General features: G+C 41.9%; 2 protein-coding genes across 2 annotated transcripts in view; one reads left to right on the top strand and one right to left on the bottom strand.

Annotated features, from left to right (window-relative positions):
- The window catches only part of LOC115367586 (dolichyl-diphosphooligosaccharide--protein glycosyltransferase subunit STT3B), an 87,527-nt gene extending 75,291 nt beyond the window's left edge, over window positions 1-12,236 (top strand). The window contains exons 8-16 of the mRNA XM_030063378.1: window positions 815-863; window positions 1,561-1,715; window positions 2,881-3,092; window positions 4,786-4,973; window positions 5,690-5,861; window positions 6,486-6,659; window positions 7,130-7,243; window positions 9,073-9,279; window positions 10,563-12,236. Of these exons, the coding sequence (XP_029919238.1) occupies window positions 815-863; window positions 1,561-1,715; window positions 2,881-3,092; window positions 4,786-4,973; window positions 5,690-5,861; window positions 6,486-6,659; window positions 7,130-7,243; window positions 9,073-9,279; window positions 10,563-10,637 (1,346 nt within the window). The 3' untranslated portion in view covers window positions 10,638-12,236. The remainder of the gene's footprint in view (window positions 1-814; window positions 864-1,560; window positions 1,716-2,880; window positions 3,093-4,785; window positions 4,974-5,689; window positions 5,862-6,485; window positions 6,660-7,129; window positions 7,244-9,072; window positions 9,280-10,562) is intronic.
- Window positions 12,237-15,816: 3,580 nt separating this feature from the next.
- osbpl10a (oxysterol binding protein-like 10a) overlaps window positions 15,817-19,765 on the bottom strand; it is a 64,943-nt gene continuing 60,994 nt past the window's right edge. The window contains exons 10-13 of the mRNA XM_030064512.1: window positions 18,637-18,823; window positions 17,492-17,674; window positions 17,227-17,380; window positions 15,817-16,354 (exon numbers count right to left, since the gene is read on the bottom strand). Of these exons, the coding sequence (XP_029920372.1) occupies window positions 16,310-16,354; window positions 17,227-17,380; window positions 17,492-17,674; window positions 18,637-18,823 (569 nt within the window). The 3' untranslated portion in view covers window positions 15,817-16,309. The remainder of the gene's footprint in view (window positions 16,355-17,226; window positions 17,381-17,491; window positions 17,675-18,636; window positions 18,824-19,765) is intronic.

Below are 19,765 nucleotides of genomic sequence, written 5' to 3'. Positions count from 1 at the left end.
GCATGCGCTCATAAAATGCCCTGCGCGGTCTAATTTGCAGTTTAAATGCTTTCAGTTACATTTATAAACAAGTCAATTCCAGTAATAAAGCACCATCAATAGAATATATTTTCGGCATTGACACATTCTCTGCTTTTAGTTTGTTCTTGGTTTGGAGCCGTGGATGCTGAATGTTCCTCTTTTACACCTGTCAGTCCCTTTATCAGCCTGCACAAAGCTTGGCATTATACTTGGTGCCTGCCAAAGAATGCTCTTAAATAACCTGAATTACCATATCATATTTACAGAGTCTGTTTCAGTTTTCTTTCACACAGTGAATAGTCAGGCTGAACCACAGATATCCATTGCGTTGTCTTTACCCAAGCTCTGTTATGAATTATTTCTAGGCCTATAGCTCAAAGAGTATTTGCCAAAACCTTCTCTGTTGTTTTTTTTTTAATAATCATGGAGTATGGGATGTGTAGATACAGGACAGGACAATAATTGCCTAAAATTGTAGTGAAATTACATAAAAACACTGAACAATTGTTGGCAGTTTGAGCCAGATTTGATTATTCCTCATCTTTATGTTACACAGTTTAACACACACACACACACACACACACACACACACACACACACACACACACACACACACACACACACACACACACACACACACACACACACACACACACACATTTCCTGGACCCCTGTTGACAGTTCTTGCAGTCTGAGGCTCTCATTTGGAGCATTTAAAGGCAAGCAAAAGACAGCCAGAGCCCCCTGTTTTCTCTCCCTTTGTGTTTTTGTATTGATTGTGTTTCTTTTGTAGGTTACATCGCTCCGTGGAGTGGCCGTTTCTACTCTCTCTGGGACACCGGGTAAGCCCTGCTGACCTTCACGCGCTCACTATCGACAGAACACTTGTTTAATCGAGTGTGTGAGTGTGTGTGTGTGTGTTTTGTAAAAGGGCTGCAAACCCTACCAACCCCCTCCCTGCACTGTCCCAAAGGGGGAAGCGGTACAGGATAGGTTATTTGTTGAACCGATGTCTTAACTCCAAATGGTAGCAGGCACCCTGTGCTCTCCAAATGTGCCGCAGCATGTCTGATTTCTCAGCAATAAGAGCCGATCAATCCTCTCCCCTGTTTGCTGACTGAAGCAGTTTGGGATGGTCTGTGTTTTCTTTCCTTAAAAGGCTGTTACTCTTTCCTTAATGCGCTGTGTTTTCTCTTTCCCAGCTGTAATCACAACACGCTTTAAAGAAAATATTTCAAATAACACAAGAAACTGGTGTGTAACAACCCACCATAGTGACTAGAGAAGCTATACACAGATCAAAAAATAAAAGCAAAGGGAAGAACATTACTCATCTCTGGCGCTAGATGTGTTCATATTTTACCATGGGGATGCAGGGGAGGTAAATTATCCCTGTCCCTTTTTTTCTCCAAAATTTTGCAGTTAATTAGGAGGATACATTTTATAATTTGTCTTATCATGCCTTGCGCTCTCATCCTAACATAAATCTCTCTCTCTCTCTCTCTTTCTCTCTCTCTCTCCCTCTCTCTCTCTCCCCAGCTATGCTAAGATCCACATCCCCATCATTGCATCAGTGTCGGAGCACCAGCCCACCACATGGGTCTCCTTCTTCTTTGACCTCCACATCCTGGTCTGCACCTTCCCAGCAGGCCTCTGGTTCTGCATCAAGAACATCAATGACGAACGGGTGTTCGGTACAGACATTTTTTTGGAATTGATAACTAGCTTGTTTTTGAATGTACGCTTCAAAATTTGCGCGGCACTCCAGCATTGAATAAATTCTCTCTCTGACTTTAATCAGGCTCGTCTTATAACTCCAGTAACATTAGGATTGCAATTATTCGATTCATTCATACCAATTAATCTCTATGAAATATAAAAAAATGGCCACGAGTTACCAGGAACCACAGCTATTTTTTAAGTGCTTGCTTAGTCTGACCAGCACCCAAAAAAAGAAACGAAACGCTGCAATGGAGAAAAGCACTGGAGAAAAATAAAAAAAAAACTCAGGATCTGTGAACCTGTAACTATCAACTATTTGATATATTTACTTTGATATATATTACTATAATGTGCAATTAGTTATCAAAATTCTAATTTATTAATCAACTAATCGTTTCAGCACAAGTTAACATACATATAGAGTGTATTTATTCGATTCATGAGTAGCATACATATGAACACAAGTCTGAATTTTATGACAAGAGTTAAATAGTATATCACATCAACCATGACCAGAATGTATGTAAAGATAAAGATTCTTGCCTCTGCAGCCAATTGGACACCCGCTGGTCTAGGATCCATTCCCACCAGAACGTTCTCTCCTGTGCCTCCTCTAATATATTCCCCCTCCGCTTTCCTCCTGTCTCAGTGAAGGAAAAACACTAAGGAGACTGAACTTTTCAGTCCATAAAAAGAATCAAAGGAAACTTTTATGTGAACAGAGTAGCCGACAGCAAAGAAGCCGACAGCCTAGATCAAGGGCAGAGAACTTTTGGCCGCCAGAGCCACAGTCCTTGAGCAGTTTGTTTCTCCCTTGGACTTAATCAGCCAATTAATGCTATTGATTAGCCATGCACCTGTTGAGTCCGGCTGGCAGGTTTCAAGGGCGAAAAGCAGCCAACAACTCTTTTCCTTTAGGTTTAAAATTGCATACGGCCAGCCTGCACTGATGACGCTTTTACTTTAACAACTCAGCCTTTCTTTTTTATGTCTCTCTTATCTCCCCTCGCTCACTGCTCCCTTCTTTCTCTCCGTGCCTTTATCCCGCTCTTTCTTTTTCACATTCATTCCTCTGTCCTTCTCTGAACCCTCTCTCTCTTCCGCTCCCCCTCCCCCCTCCTCTCTCCTGCGCTCCAGTGGCTCTGTACGCCATCAGCGCGGTCTACTTTGCTGGTGTGATGGTGCGTCTGATGCTGACTCTGACCCCGGTGGTGTGCATGCTGTCGGCGGTGGCTTTCTCCAGCGTGTTCGAGCACTACCTGGGAGACGACATGAAGAGGGAGAAACCGCCTGCAGAGGACAGCAGCGACGAGGACGACAAGAGGAACTCCGGGAATCTCTATGACAAGGTCAAGAAGAGACAAGAATGATGAATGACAAAATAAACCTGAGACTTCCACATCGACCGCTCTACTACAGTAGTGTAATAATAATGTGATACTGTATTGATCTCTGTAAGGAAGCTCTCTCTTCACTCACTGCCCCTCAGGGAGGTGATTGTCCAGGGTCAGCTACACAGCAGCACAGGTGCTTTAACACGGTTTCTCCGGTCAAGAGGCCTCGCTGCTTGCTTCGCTGCTAGAATCTAGACTTTGATACCAATGCTATATTGAATGCCAAAACATATTGATACTTATATCACCACATATAACAAAAGCCAGGAAATATCATACAATAGCGGCCACTGAGGCACTTTGATTGAATACCTCGATGTTATTGTAGCAATGACTAATTGTGCTTCCAGGTATTTACACACAAGAGATTTCTAATAAGCATTTATTAGTAAAGTTGATGTGATGACCAAGAGGGTAGAGGCAAATAATAAAACTACTAGAACAGTCCAGAAGATTTCATCCCTGTACTGTAAAAGAACATCCACCTTATCACAATAATACAATATCCAAAAAGACGTGATGGACTGTTTGACACTGTTGCCATGTGTGTTGCTGTTTGACTCCATTAAATTTTGACCCAACTGCTGCAAAACACAGTCAGGAGCCAGACTGCAACTATTGCAATCCTTCTCCTCATTGTAACTATCCTTCCATGTTCCACCGAGAAGTATATGCCCTCTGGAGGTGTTGTTAAAATAGTATTACAGCTTGCATGAAACATAAAAATTTAATATTAAATTCAGCCTCTTTTCAAAGCAGCTTTGCACATTTAGTTATTGTGAAAACACTCCTGCTCGTTAAACAACCTTGCTGCCCTGCACTAGCCCAGAAAACGCATGGATGCAAAATTCCTAGTTTCTTGGCTATGCTCGAAGGTTTACTTGTTAATACATGCTGCCTAAGTATTTTAATCAAATTGCAAATTCAACTGTTAGCATGCCAGAGTTCCAAGCTTTGCATTCTCCCGTATGGACTTTGTTCCTGAGGGTTTTAATATAAACTAGATTCTGCTGCTCTTTGTTTCCACTTTGCATTACATAGTCTGGTATTCCCCATCCTCCTTGACACACATTCAGCTCTCTTTCAAGCATTTAATCATATTTTATTGAGTGAGTACTCAGAACTCATGGTCACCTGCTCTGCTTGGTCATTGCAAAAGCTTGGGATTAAATCCCTTGCTCAAGGACTTTTTTACTTAATGGGTGATGTTAAGTTTACAGGGACAGATCAGGAGAAAAGGTTTGCACCTGCAGTAATCAGTTCTGTTTAACATCATGTTTCAGCAGAATTCAGATGTTATGTCTTCTTTACATTTTTCTTCATTCTGTCAGGCAGAGGTTAAGCGGTCAGATCGTGGATTTGGAAGTGATGGAAAGGCATCATTCATATTCTGCGGATCTGTTCTATAACAGAGTTCACCTCACCTTTATAAGGCAGTGCTTTCAGTCTAAAATAATATTAACTCATCTCTGTCTTTGTCTGGCGTTCCTTGATGATATCTCTTCAGACAATACAGAGTACTTGAGTATGCTCTAGAAACCTTTGCTCATTTACCTCATTCAATAATTTATTCTGCTCAATAATTCATTCTGTGTGGAACGTTACAGGCTTTGCAGTCTGTCATAATAGAGTTTGTCTCCCCCTGCAGGCTGGCAAGGTGCGCAAACACGTGTCAGAGCAGGAGAAAGCAGAGGAGGGTCTGGGTCCGAACATCAAGTCTATAGTCACCATGTTAATGTTGATGCTGCTGATGATGTTTGCCGTCCACTGCACTTGGGTCACCAGCAATGCCTACTCCAGTCCCAGTGTCGTGCTGGCTTCCTACAACCATGACGGGTAAGAGGATTCTGACATACACACTCACGCGGTTACAGGGTCCAATCCATATAATGCAGTAGGCTGGATGGCTCCATCTTCCATTTTAAATTAGCACATGTGCATGCACAAAAACACACGCAGAGTGCAGTGGGACAGAGGCTGCACATACAGCATGTATGTTTCATGAGGGCATTGTCAAACGTATTGACGTCTGTACCTATAACCTTTTTAATATGATTACTTCATTTATTGTTTTCTGGGTCGCAGAAAAGATCTTTGGATTTACAAAAGGCTCATTTATTATTCTCTCTGAGAGATTTTGCTACAGACATAATTATTCTCTTTAACTATTAGAGAGGAAATATTGAAGGCCAAGACTAAATGGTAGATGCAAGTATTCATACATTTATTAATGAAACCACAGCTCCCAGATAATGGCTCAGCCATGCTGCTGCAAGTAGCATAGCTGTCACTCTTGCTTTTTTTCTCTTGCACACAAGCACACACACAAACATGCATGATTACTGTTAATTGGCTGCTTGGCTTGATGTTTGTCCCTCAAGGTAAATTTAGGACACGGGTGTTCATTCAGAGTATGAGATAGGATATTTATTATGCATGAGAGCTCTATTTTCAGCTGTTGTTTGCCATTGTAATTCAAATTGAAATATTAATAGCCTAGCAGCCATATGCATGCCAGTCCTGTTACCTGTCAACCATATGTCTCTTCTCAGGACACGCAACATCCTGGACGACTTCAGGGAGGCCTACTATTGGTTGAGACAAAACACAGATGAGCATGCGCGGGTCATGTCGTGGTGGGATTACGGCTACCAAATAGCAGGCATGGCCAACAGGACCACGCTAGTAGACAACAACACATGGAACAACAGTCACATAGCACTGGTGCGCACTCTCTCTCTGATATTTCTCTGACTGTTTGTTGCTCTCTCTGTGCCTCTCTTCCGTTTTAAGTTTTTTTTTGTTTTCCCTATTCCTGTTTTATACTCTCTTTGATGTATACGTGTACACAGACGCACATATGTGGTGTCTTGAGGCAGGTGCTGGATGGTTAGAAAAGTCTTTGATGTCATAATTTGTTTGTGTAATTGACATATACCAGGACATTGCCCCCTCCAACAAACCAGATAATCTGGTTTGTTTTGACTAGTCTCACTGAATTCTCGCTGTTGAGAGATATCAGTTAATTGGTGTCAGATTCTTGATTTTTTTTCCTCTCTTTTTCTGTGCTGCCAGACATAGAAAAATGTTTTTGTCTTTTTTTGTTAAGTCTTTTATTCCGCTATAGCTTCATTTTCTCTTTCTGTCAACCTGCTGCTCATCTCTGTCAGGGGAAATGTAATTACAGAGAATGCATGATGGCTCTCTGTTAAATAATTGCTGTGTTTTTGCCACTTCATGTCTACAGTTGCCCATGCTTTTGAAAGTACCATGTGTTGTGAAACAGAGCTGGAGGGACACCCTTATTAAATTAAAACTTTGAATTTGATCTCATGCCACCTTCTCCAGGTGGGCAAAGCCATGTCGTCCAATGAGAGCGCTGCCTATAAAATCATGAGGTCATTGGACGTGGACTACGTGCTCATCATCTTCGGAGGTGTGATTGGCTACTCAGGTGATGACATCAACAAGTTCCTGTGGATGGTGAGGATAGCAGAGGGAGAGCACCCCAAGGACATCAGAGTGAGTGTGTTACATCTCCTGTCCATCATTGCAGACATGTTCTCCATGAAATCAAGCCAAGCTGAAACACATACATGCTTTCCCAGTCAGCAAGAACTGTAGGCTGCTTTATAATCCTTTCGTTCTACTGATTAGCTCAGGTAAACTGAATTGCATATCAGGATGAATTTTCATCAGCAAGCTCATATCATCCCATTGGACTGTGTTTTAACGACATCTGGAGAGCATCAGACCATTAGCGAGGAGTTTGAATGGCAATAAACCCAAGATACCAAATAAATTTATGGTTGGAACCACAGACTTGGCACAAACAGAGGCTCTTCACTGGATAAATGTCAATACAAAGAATCCGAGGCAGCTTTTTTCTGTGGTTTCCATTTGGATAAGTTTCAGTCCACCCTCATTGGTGATGCCTCAAATGTTTTTCATACTTACTCAGTTCCTTTCTCTTCCTTCATTGTGTCTTTTAGGAGAGTGACTACTTCACCCCTCAGGGAGAGTTCAGAGTGGACAAGGCCGGCTCACCTACGCTGCTTAACTGTCTCATGTACAAGATGTCCTATTACCGGTTTGGTGAAATGCAGGTGAGGGAAGCGTGCATCATTAAAGATTTTCATTTTGCAACTATAATTGGCAAAAAGATGGAATGTCTTTGACTACCATTGAACTTTTGTCTCATCCCTGCTTTAGATCAAGGTTAGTTTGGAACTCTTTAAACTGAATTCGAGGTTTAAAGAAAGGGTTTGGTTTTGCAATCAACTTTGTAGGTGAAAATCATGAGTTCCTGCCATGCAGCTTGATCAGAAAATAACAAGCAGCTGCCGCCAGAGAAGATGTAAAGACTTCCTGCAGCTTTATCTTATGCAGCTTGCATCTTTACTGAAAAATAACAAGAAGCTGCTGCCACCAAAGGTGTAGACCGTCCCGCTACAGTGTCTTACTATAAAACAGAACTGGCTGACTGACAGGCAGAACAGGGTTTAAGGAGGCGCCTTAGGGAGCTCCTGAGGGACGGATGGAGGGAGGAGGAAGGGAAAGGATGGAGGGAGGAATACGAAGGATTGGCGGAAGCTCTGAACTGTGCCAAGACTGGTTCTGGCAGGTAGCAGAGGAGAGATGAGAGGGAGCGGGGCTGCCAGGTGCTTATATCCATGCTGTAAATGCTGCCTGGCCAACAGCTCAGCGGAGGCGAGAGAATCAATGAAGCCGATTCAGTTGCCACCATCCTCAGACAGACGGCCAAAGCTCTGTGTCACTCTCGGCTCTGTGTCAGGCTAAAGAAATGGAGAGGCTGAGGCAGAGGAGGAGAGAGAGGGGTGGGCACAGCAAAATTGGAAAGAGTGGGGGAGAGACGGATTGGGTTTGCAGAAACAGGATGTGACAAGGGCAAAACAGAAGCTTAGAGGACATCATGAAAAAGACAGTAAGCAGGATGGACTGAACCACCGCTGAAGACAGTCGAGAATGCTGTTCATCTTGCTGAGAAAATGAGTGGAGATTAAAGGATAATACTCTCATAATACAGTGCAGGATATAGAATCGTATTTCACCGCAGACTTGATTTCCAAGAGTCCGCTCAAATTTAACAGTGTTTCAATTTCTCAAGCAATTTCTCAGCATGTTAAGTGTAAATTTGTGCAATTCCACGAATTATGTTGTTAAGACAAGAATCATATTGCAGGATAGTAGCATACTATACTGTTGTTGCCGCTAATTATAACTAATGTTTCATACTGAGCTTCCCACTCTTAAGTAGTCTGATGGCATTGATGAAATGCCGAGACAGATGGAGAAAAACTGGTACACAAAGAGAGAGGAAATGCTGGAAAAAAAAGCAGAGAGAAGGTAGAAAGTGTTTTTTTTTTTTTCCTTTGGATAAAAGTGACAAGGGCAATCAAATGCCGAAAGGACATAGTAAAGAGAGTCTGGAGGAGGAGTGGAGAGAATCAGAGTGCAAGGGGATTGAGAGCAAAGTAATGAGAAGTAGAGGGCCTAAGTGTGGCTTGTATAGACACCATGTAATGCAATACTATGATCAAAGGCCAGGCAATGTACTGCAATCAAAGTGCTCTGAGGATATTTTTGCAATGCTAGGGCATCCAGCATGCTATTGAACTTTTGTTCTGTCACAGTTGTGTTTATAGTCTAACCTGTATGCCCTTGTCTTTCTCCATCGTTGTTCAAGTAAAATCTGTTGTGAGCTGGTTAAATTAAAGTGGCATCTTAGTTGAATCTTCCTCAGCCAGTCAGTCGTCACGTTGGGCAAGAGATCTTTCCCTTTCTTTTTTTTTTCTTTTAACCATTCTTCCTTTCAACCAAGAGGCACAACTAGCTGCATGATAGCGAGTCACATGTCACAACGTTTCCGTGGGCTTCGCCATGTTCATCCTTTGCACCCTCACCCATCTCCCAGCTTGACTTCCGGACGCCGCCTGGCTTTGACCGGACGCGCAACGCCGAGATCGGCAACAAGGACATCAAATTCAAGCACCTGGAAGAGGCCTTCACCTCCGAGCACTGGCTGGTCAGGATCTACAAGGTCAAGAAGCTTGACAACAGAGAGCCGCTGAGCCACAAACTGCGCAGTATAGTGCCCAAACAGAAGTACACCTCCAAAAAGGTAAAGAGAGGAGAGATTGTTGCTATTTGATTCATCTACCATAATAGATACTGTGTTGAACGGAAATAATAATAATTAGGATAGGTTTTAGCCATGCATTTCCATATATTATATATTTCAGTATTCATTTGACTTAATTTTTCTTTTTAAGATTATTTTGGGTATTTCTTCTGTATTTGACAGTCACAGTAGAGAGAGACAGGAAAGGCAGGGTGGAGAGAGGGGAGGACATGCAGCGAAGGGTCTGGGTGAGATTTGAGCCCAGGCCACTGCGGCTCAGCCTTAATATTACATGGTCCCTGCTCTACATGGTGACCCACCAGGGGCGCCCAGCTCAATTTTCTACAGTGATATGAAAAATCCACCCAAATGCAGAAATTGGACAGTGTCCGGTCGGCTGACGTTGCATGTCGCTGACATTGGCTCATTCCTCACAAAGCCTGTTTCTCTAGACTCTTCACTGTATAAGGATCAAAACTGTAAAATATTCCTAAAAATCCACAGATCAACATTTGTTAAACCCATGATTTTAACCACACAGTTTTTTTGTGATGCTGTACAGCAAATACTTGGGATTTTAACTTGCTGTATGAACAAATAGACTAATCAATTAATGAAATTTGAATCGATTAATTTTGTGTTTTAATCGACTCACTTACTCATCGTCTATTTCTGCATACAGTATGTATACGTTATATTATAAGCCAGCAGTTCAGTCGATGTGATTAACTAGCAGGACTGGTGAGGTCTACTTAATGATATTTTCCATGCAGCCACAGAGCTGATGAGCTGCTAATTAATCAGCTCTGGATGTAATTTCACAGCAGAACTGTACATAATCTATACTTACTGACATATGCGATCACAGTAGCACTGAAGATTATAAACTAAAAATGTGCTCTTTAAAATCAACCTGCGGTATCCCGACATCTGCAAAGTCTCTGTAAGTGAAGCAGCTCCACGATCTGATGGCATGATCAAGAGTCTGCCTCGTCTCTGGCTTTTAGAAAGATTTTTTTTTTCTTTGCTCAAATTTTTTCATGTTGACAGATGTTAACGGTACTTCCACATGGCTGCTTCTCTGTGATCACTGTGTGCTGAACTTTCCCAGATCACAGGGAAAACCTAATTCTCCATGATGGTGAATTTGTGTTTGTTGGCCAAAAACGTTTGATGCCTAAGTCATGTGCAGTATATCCAAGTATCTACGTAAATACAAAAGCTATGTAAGTTAAAGCATGGTTTGTAATTAGATTTTTTTTTTTCCCCCTCCTACTAAACAGACTGCCAAGAGGAAGCGAGGACACATCAAGAACAAGCTCGCCCTGAAGAAAGGCAAGAAACTAAACAAAAAATAACAATAAAGATGAACTCTACTCGAAAACTACACAACGGAAAAAATAAAAATGCAAAGAAACCTCTAACAACCAATGAAGAAGAACACAGTGGCCATTTTCTGGAACCTTGACACTTAAAGTCTGAAGCGCTCCTCCTCAGAGCGCCCCCTTGTGTCGGGGAGGTTGAAGTGTCATATCTGGCTCGCTCCAGAACTGTTGTTCGTTATATCCTGAGGACCTTTGTCTTGCTCTTTTTTTTTTTCTTTTTGCTTTTTTTGTTTGTTTGTTTGTTTGTTTGTTTTTTTGTACTTGAATGTGTGGCAAGGCACAGGGCTGTTCTACTGGGTTCAGCATCAATTAAATCATTTTTGTGGTACATTAATTAACCGCTCAACAGTATGGGTGTCAGTTTGGGCGGCAGGCGGTGAGGGTGACGTGACGGATAACGGAGACGAGCGCAGACGGGGAGCATTTGCACCAAAGACCCATCGACCTTGCTCCTTGGCACATGTAAACTCATCTGCGAGAGTGAGGAGGCGGCGGAGTGAAAGCAGAGGACTTGTTCCTGACACGTGTACAGAGGACAGTATGCGGTATGGAGGAACGCCATCGTCTAGGCACAGCCCATCTGTAATATTAACCTTTTTCTCATCACCTGTCTCCTTTACGTCTGCCTGGCTCGCTGTCCTTCTTTTCAACAAATTCTTTAGAAAAAAATGGCCTAATATGTAAATATGTTATGTAAAGAAAATGTCTAAAAGGGTTATAATATATTGGATTATTGTGGTGATTTTTAAATATGCAGATGATTTTTTTGTTTTCTCTTAATTTCATCGTGTGATGGTTTGTTTTTTGTTTGTTTTTTCTTTCTTTTGTATGACAGCAAATAGAACAGTGAATGCAATAATTCTTGTATGGAGGGACTTGAGATTTTGTTGAAAGAATGAATGTGAATTTTTACAACACTTCCCTCCTTCCCCCGCCCCGCCCAGCCCCGCCCCTTCATACATTGCTTGGATTGTATATTCTGCTGCTAGGGTTTAAAACAACAACAAGAACAACAACAAAGGAAACAAGCAATTCTGTGTATAAAGTAGTGATAATAAATTAGACCTCCCTTCCTGCAGAGGGGGCTCTCTCGTTTGGTGAGCAAGCCTAGTGCCTCATTGTCGGTCACGGTCACCATGAGTTTTGCGACTTTCTCTCTTAGGTTTTTTTTGTTTTGTTTTGTTTTGTCTTTTTTGGCTTGGAAAACACGAGTACTGCAGGTTGGGTGCTCAGACCAGACTAACGTGTTCAAGGAAATTGTCAAGATGGCTGCAAATGAATGAATGAATGAATGAAGGGGGGGCGGCTAGCACACAGGCACTGTAACGGAAAATCCAAGAATATTAATTCAAGTTAAGAGGGATATGAACGGGCGGACCAGCAGCCGCCTCTTGGTGTGCTGCTGGTCGGCTGGAGCTGTCTGACCTCTTATTAAATGGGCACTGCACTGTTCTTCGCTGTCTGGCTTCTTCAGATATCCTGTTAAACGATGAGGAGGTTTCTGTATGTGCACACTACAGTCAGAGTCTATTTTTGTTGGTTTTATTTTTTTGTTCCCTTTTTTTTCTATTTCTAAATACATGACACATCAAAAGACTAACAAATGACACAGCTCTATTTTTTCATCGCTCACATCTCTGCCCACCTTCACAGAAAGTGACTTTTATTAGCATCACCTGTTTGATTGTTTGAGTGTTTTCTTTACACTTTTTTTTTTTTTTTTTAACTTTATGTTCAAATCGCTTTGTTCTCTCCGCTTTGATCCTCTCCGGGAAAAGTCAGAGTGTGTTTCAAGCTCCGGGCCCTCCACAGGATGGCACTTTTTTCTTTACAGTTACACAATGCATAACAATTACATCAGTTGTTTCATCTGTCGAGCAAACAGACAGAGTTCAGATTAAGCCTTAATGTGATATAGAGAGTGTACAGTGTGTTTGTCCTCCTTATTACCTTTGATTCTTTCATTTTGTTTTGTTTTGTTTTGTTTTGTTTTTTCTTTTTTACCAAAACGGTGGAATAGTTTCTGTTCTGACTTTGTTTATCCCTCGGTGGTTTGGTATCGTCTCTCCTCTCTGTCCCAGCATTCATTTTGTTTTATGCAACTTCTACCCGCTTCCCCCTGCTCACCTTCAAAGTTTACATTTTTACATTGTTGTTCAGTTCGATCATGTTTAAATATAGTCAAAAACTGAAAAAAAGGTAGTTTGTGTAAGTCATTCTTGTGAAGTCCTGTCTTTTGTACTCTAAATTCAAACATGCACAATTTGATATTTTCTGTGGTAAACAATAATTTTACCCTATAAGGTGATACAGCCAGGTTGAGTCATATTGCTCTGCTGCAATAACTAAAATATGTAGGAATGTTGTATCCAGCGGACAGTGCCTGATCTACTTCAGTAACAAGATAAACTCATCATTTCTCTGCTCTCCTGTACAGCATTGCAAGAAATTAACCACTTGATGGCAGCATTAGCTTAGCTTTGAATAAAGACACGCTCTGCGTCTGCTACATCATATATTAATAGCCACGGGTTCCCACAGGTCATGAAATCTCCTGAGAGTCATATACTTTCTGGAAAGTTATGGAATTTTGCAAAACATATTCAACATAGAAGAAGACAGGGAAATCGGTATATTGTGAAATATGGAATTTTGTTAACTACCCTTAATTTTAAAAATAATTAAGTGGTTAATCACCAAACTCTCTTTATTTTCTGTTGTGTTCATGTTACTGTATGTTCACTGTCCTCAAAATGACACACTGAATGCAAATAATAACTTATATGTGGACACAGAATAAACCAGAACGCTAACCTTGTAAAGCCCCAGTCTGCAAAACAAAGTCGACACGGCCCTCATCCCTCACAGGACGGCCGAGGTGGCGCACCAAAAACTGCACAATTTGGTTTTCACACTCCCGAATCTTAAAGGCAGACTGGTGCAGTTTCAGATGGGAGGGCACACACACACACACACACACACACACACCACTTTGTTTACGGATGCTGAGGATGAAGCTGAGGAAGGAGAAAACCCCTCAGGTTCATGCCGACACTAATAACCCATAGAATTAATGTAACTCTAATGTTTTGAGGCCAAATCTTCACAAAAACATCAACAATGGAGGGAAAAGCTCTCATATTTTGGATTGCGATGGGGTAAAAGAGTTGCATGAACTTCTGAGGCATTTTCAAGATCTATTTTGAGAACTAAGTGGCATTCATCATTCTTTATCACATCGAAACAAGACGGGGTGCCCTCCCCTTTGAAACTGCACCGCCTGCTTTCCGGTATGTTTTAAATTTGGCCATGGAAAAACAATGTCCTGTTACCTTTATATAGACGGTGGAAAGTCATAGAGAAGTGAGGTATTTCGTGTTTGTCAGAGTGGGAAGCCTGAGTCTAGTCCAGCTGGGTGGGAAAACTCCGGCTGGATATTGGGAATTGAGTAAAGCTGTCCTTCAACAACAAACAGGGAGGTGCCCTTGAATTAAATTTCTCCAGCGGAAAGACACGCTGGTGAAGAATTCGAGGGCTGTTTTTGTGCTGAGGCGCCGTGGTTCGACCGTGAAAAAGCAGAGCACTGAACACAAATGTATAGAATGTCAAATCACAATCACACATTGCATTTTTATACATATCCTCATGAACCCTTGGGGGCAGAAAAAAAAACATGCATTTTCAGCAAGCCTTCCTGAGATAAAGTTAAAGAAACAGAGTGAGTCCATAATTGCCATGGCACATTTATTAGAACAAAAAAGATGTTGAACCTTTTTCCTCACCTCCTCCTTCAACCTACGGTATGATAAATGTGGTGTTGCATAGGTGATCTACCTAAGGGGTGAACAAGGAGTGCGGTTAATGATTCAGCACTTGGACACATTGCAGGACATTATGCAGCAGACATACATTCAGGACATCTTGGGTGGACACATTTTATTAAAGGAAAGGGGGGGAAAAAAAGGTGTGGTGGGGTCTAGATTGGCGCACACACCCTCCCTGGATACCAGATACTCTTGGATATAGAAAAGTGCTTGTTAGTCTTAATATAAGGCCAGTGTCATGGAAAATAAAAGTAGTTCTCTGGTGGGTTACAGAGTGAAATAACTCGTCAAAAGGGTCCAGGCGGCATAATATATAAAATCGCCCGGTTGAAGGTCCAATATTATGCGTTTAAAAGTGCCAGGTAAGTCAAAGAGCAACTGAAAGACAAGAAAAGTGTGAGGAGCTGATGTAAAGGTGCGCCCATGGTTTCCCAAAGCATTCATTTTCAGGGAACACAGCCTAAAAGTGATAAAAATACTCTCATCTCAGTGCTGCTTGGTTCAAAGATGCCATTCAATCTGGAAAACAGCCGATAATAATGATTTTAAAACTGTAGACTATACACTGTTAAATATTGTCTGCGCAAAACAGAGGAATGGGGAGGTAAAATTTGTTTTTGGTTTATTTTGTAATTCCTGAAGATTATCCTTGCATCCTCATGGAGGCAAATTCAGTGTGTGTGTGTGTGTGTGTGTGTGTGTGTTTGGGTCTTCCTGTATGCACCTCATCCATATTCTTCACCAGGGCCGACCGGAGGAGCGGTATTAACATCAGGAGGCGTGAGCTGGGTGCAGCAGCCGCCTGATCACACCAATGCCATCCTAAGGGCGCACGTACACAACAATCCCCACAAGCAGAGCAGGAGACTATAATATCGCGCACAGACCCACTGAGTGCTCGCCGTGTAAAGAAAATGAAGCTAATGGCTGGAGTTTCTGGAAAAAAAAAAGAAAAAAAAGGAGGGGCGTCATAATGGAAAATGTGAAAGCGTGGCAGCCTAATGCAGGGGCTCAGTGGATAAAACAGACGGGCAGCTGAGGACAGCGTGGCGAAATGAAGACGTACAACACCAAAGCTTGAGTAGCAGAATACAGTATATGATCATAAAAGGAGTGTACTGCGATAATATGTGCCTGGATACATTCATAACACAACCAAAACAGACAGAATCTCCGTTCCCTTCACATGGAATCGTTTGTTTTCTTCCTCCTGCTTTTAAAATCTGTCACGTATTTTCTGTAAAGCACTTTGAGAGAACAAAAACCTGTTTTGGGGGATAAAAAAAAAAAAAAAAAAAGCTCTTTGTGAATAATCTTAATACATTTGTATCGACAGTATGGTGTGTCACCGGGGACTCCGATTTGACAACTCGGCCTAATTCTGTTTCATTCTAATGCTGCGTGACAACCAGAAACACAATGTATTTGACAACACATACTGGGAAAAAAAAACAAACAAACAAAAAAAAAACACCAGTGGCAAACTTCCATAACTGTGCGTGTGCAAAAAAGGCCTTGGCAAGGTGAAAAATAGAAATACTCTACCTTGAATAGTAATACTATTATATAAAAAATGTATATTTGTCCCGAGAGTCCCCAGCCCCTTCTTGGTTATAACAGCGGAGATCCCTTTGGCACCTTGCTGCTTCCTGTGCGAGCCTCCTTTAGCTTTCGTGCGGTGAGTCTCTAGCTCGGGTTTTCAGTCTGTGGAGGCCACAGCTCCCCGGAGAGGCCCTCGCCCCCCCTCTGACCTCTGACCTCTGACCTCAGCGTGAGGAGGCTCTCTGTTACTGTCCGTGAGAGCAGGCTGCTGTTCTGCTGTCAGGTCGACTTCCACAGTGGGTTGTTGTAGATCCAACCGTCTCCCTGTGAATGAAACAGCAGAAAAGAGTAAATGTCTTTTTTTTTTTTTTTTTTTTTTTTTTTTTTTGCATGATAACAAAAGGAAAAGACCTGAGGGGCATTCCGCAAAGCAGGATTAGTAAGTTCGCCAGATATCTTCTTAATATATCTTCTGAAATTTAGTCTATTATTAGCAGCCACGGTCAGGGATGAACTGGATCATTTTCCTAAACCTATTAGATTCAAATCACTGTCACCAAGATACGGCGTTATCGTCGCCACAGTTATCTGCTAACTTTCTAATCCTGCTTTGTGGAATACCCTCCTTCTCACAGTGAGCAAGGAAATTTAGATCTCTTTAACTGGATCGTCCCTCCCCTTCTCGTGCTTGTTTTAACTGGCTTGTGTCTGGAAGTACGATGGTGTGTGTGTGTGTTTTTTTTTTTTTGTTTTCCTCCCTGATGATTTTGTTTACTTGTGTATGCTGTTTGCAGCCCTTTGCACCTCTTTATAATCCTTTATTAATTCTTCCTTACTCATTGAAACCTTCAGCTCAATTGAAAATCATAGAAAACTCAACTGATGCTGAAAACAAATTTATGGATGAATGCATGAAAGAAAGAAAGAAAGAAAGAAAGAAAGAAAACTACAGTCATGGTATTACAATTTTCTTTCAGAGATGAATTGTTTGCATGACTGACTTGGAAATGATGACTCAAAAAAACAAAACAAACAAACAAACAAAAAAAACAGGGAGGATTTGACTTTGTGCTTTTGAGCAATTATAAGAATGTCAGAAAGGCCTAAGGATGAGTTTTTATTGGTTTAACTTTCAATATTGCATTGTACTTTCATGCTGGATGTTTGAGCTGGGGCTCTCCCTCCCTGGGTCGTACCTCTTTCGTGAAGTATTTGGGTGTCCAGGGTGTGTTGTCAGCTGCTCGCTGCCTCTCCTCCCCTCTCTGCCGCTCCTCCAGCCTGTGTTTGTGCTCCGTGGCCTCGTCGATGTTCCCTTCCTTCAGCGACTTGGTCACATGCTGCCATAACCGCCTGCACTCACATGCATTAACACACACACAGTTTGCAAGCTTTGAACGTCACACACATACACTCTGACCTCTTTAGAGATAGGTCAGCAGTTCAGTGCCAGTCGGCTCTCACCTGGACTCTGTCCTCCCCTGTTTCTCCACGGGCCGCAGCTTCTTCTTGATGACGGGCAGTTTGGTTGTGTCGATCACTTTGGTTTCCCCGCTGCTGTAGCTGAACTCCAGCGTCCCGTTCCACTCGCCCTGAGCCTTACACACGATGGTGTTTGTGGGGTTGTGTTTAACCTCGGCTGTCACTCTGAGTTGAGCAAACAGAGACACCAGGTTAAGTTCATTTTCATGTCTACCATAAAGAAACATCACCAAGACGAGTGTTAGCTGTGATGAGTGTGCAGTGCTGAGTTAGATTTATCAGGAAAACTGCATAATGAATATTGCTTTATGGCACAAAAAAGAAGAAATCACTGTCCTTCCAATGCCAAAAAATACTTTCAAAGTTTCTCACAGGAGCAAGTGAAAGGCCTATGGATAATCATTTCTAATATTTTTTTCATCCTCTTTAGCAATGTGAAATCCAAAATGACACCAGAGAGAGCGGGGAGGGCAAAAAGCAAAATTCTCTTTGTGTTTATGGGTTTTACTTTTGAGAAACACTAGCGCTAACAACAGCACTGGCATGAGATGCAGCGTATTAATCATCTTAACCACGGTCTCATTCTTTACAGCAATTGTGCCAGTTTACAGGAATAAGTTGCACATAATGTGTTTAAAGATAGATGTTTAAACACTAAATGTAGCAGATTTTGCAACACGTGAAACAGATAACCAGCATCACCAGCAACAAATCATACGCAGCTCAGTTCAACCAGCGTGTGTTTTTGAAAGCTGATGCTGATGAGATAATGGTAAAAGGTATTTTATGTTGATATTCAGTGCCTTTAACCATTTTTATGCCCAAGATTTTTTTAGCTGAGCCAGTGAAACAGCATTTAAATTCATAGAACAATAAAAGTATATGTATTATTTTACTAATGGCCAAGATCAGCTGACTAAATTGGTCAAATCCCAGTAAGGAGTGTGGGACAAGTCAATGCCACAATTTCAGGACGGTAACTGAGAAACATCCCTGTGTCTCCGTAATGTTTATGTATGAAGTGCTGGTGTATAACAAATAAGAGCCGGGCAGAAAAAAAAAAATCACTGTCAAACTCAGATGAATAAATAATGACAACCAGAGAGAAAGAGAGGGAGAAGACTCACCTGTGTACCTTCCCTCCGTAGAAAGGCTTGGTGTGAAAAGTGACTGTGGCAGAGTAGCCGCTCTTGGCACAGTTGATGGACACTTTGCCCCCCAGCTCCACCCATGGCACGGTGAGGATGGAGCGCGCGTAGGCACAGGGCAACGTGAAGACGTACTCCTCATCGTGCTCCAGGAGACAGAGGACGCCTGGGAGGAGATTGAGAGGAGGGTGAGATGCATTATGGGCCTGCTCATGTTGGTAATTTCAACATTTAAAAAGAGCATTTATATGGAATATGAGCAAAAATCGAAGAGCAGAGCAGCTAAAGAGTTAAATTTAAAGGAACGGTTTACCCAAAATACAAAAGGAAATACTCTCCCACTTGCATTTGTTCCCTAGTGCAATCTATACATCAGGATAGCCTCTATGTAATTTGGTGAGGTTTCCAGTCTCCCATCAAGAGCATCAATGCAAACTCTATCTATCCACCTCTAACTGGTACTTGTTGGCCCAAAAAAAAAAAAAAAAAAAAAAAAACTTATACTGGGGTGAAAGGAGACAGGAGATTGTACTGCAGGAGACTGGAAACCTCCCCAAATCGCATAGAAACAACCTCAACTGACTAAGTGGGAAAACATAGTTTTGGTGTACTGTTCCTTTAAAGGGGGCGGCGCTGTCGGCTCACAAGATGTGATCAGGTGAGTCGGTGCACCACTACCCCACGTCTCCTCCCACATGAGTTTATGTATAACAAACAGACTCCCCTGCACAGTGCCTCTCTGTGTCTACATGTTTAATCACATATCACGGTAACAAAAAGTAATTGAATCTGCTGACCTGGTATGTAGATGTTTTCTCTAAGTTGGTTATGAGTCTAATGCACTTATGCCTGTCACTGATTTTCATTTTGCTCTTGTAAAACATAGCGGGCATTGTGGAGACTTATGTACGAGAAGATAACAAGGCACAAAAAAAGCAATTCATAGTTGAGAATGGGCTAAAGAACAAGTAGCTGAAGGTGATGGCTCTCTCTTATAGTTTTAATATCACCGCTGTGTAGTGAGCAGAAGTGTTTTTGACCACCTGAAGCTCTCCGGTTAGTTCATGCTGGGATTAAACAAAAACGGTAGAGCGATTAAGACTCATTA

This window comes from Myripristis murdjan, chromosome 11, assembly GCF_902150065.1.
Source record: "Myripristis murdjan chromosome 11, fMyrMur1.1, whole genome shotgun sequence".
NCBI classification, from domain to species: Eukaryota; Metazoa; Chordata; class Actinopteri; order Holocentriformes; family Holocentridae; genus Myripristis; species Myripristis murdjan.
The sequence above is the reverse complement of the archived record's forward strand: the minus strand, read 5'-3'. Positions and strand labels throughout refer to the sequence as shown.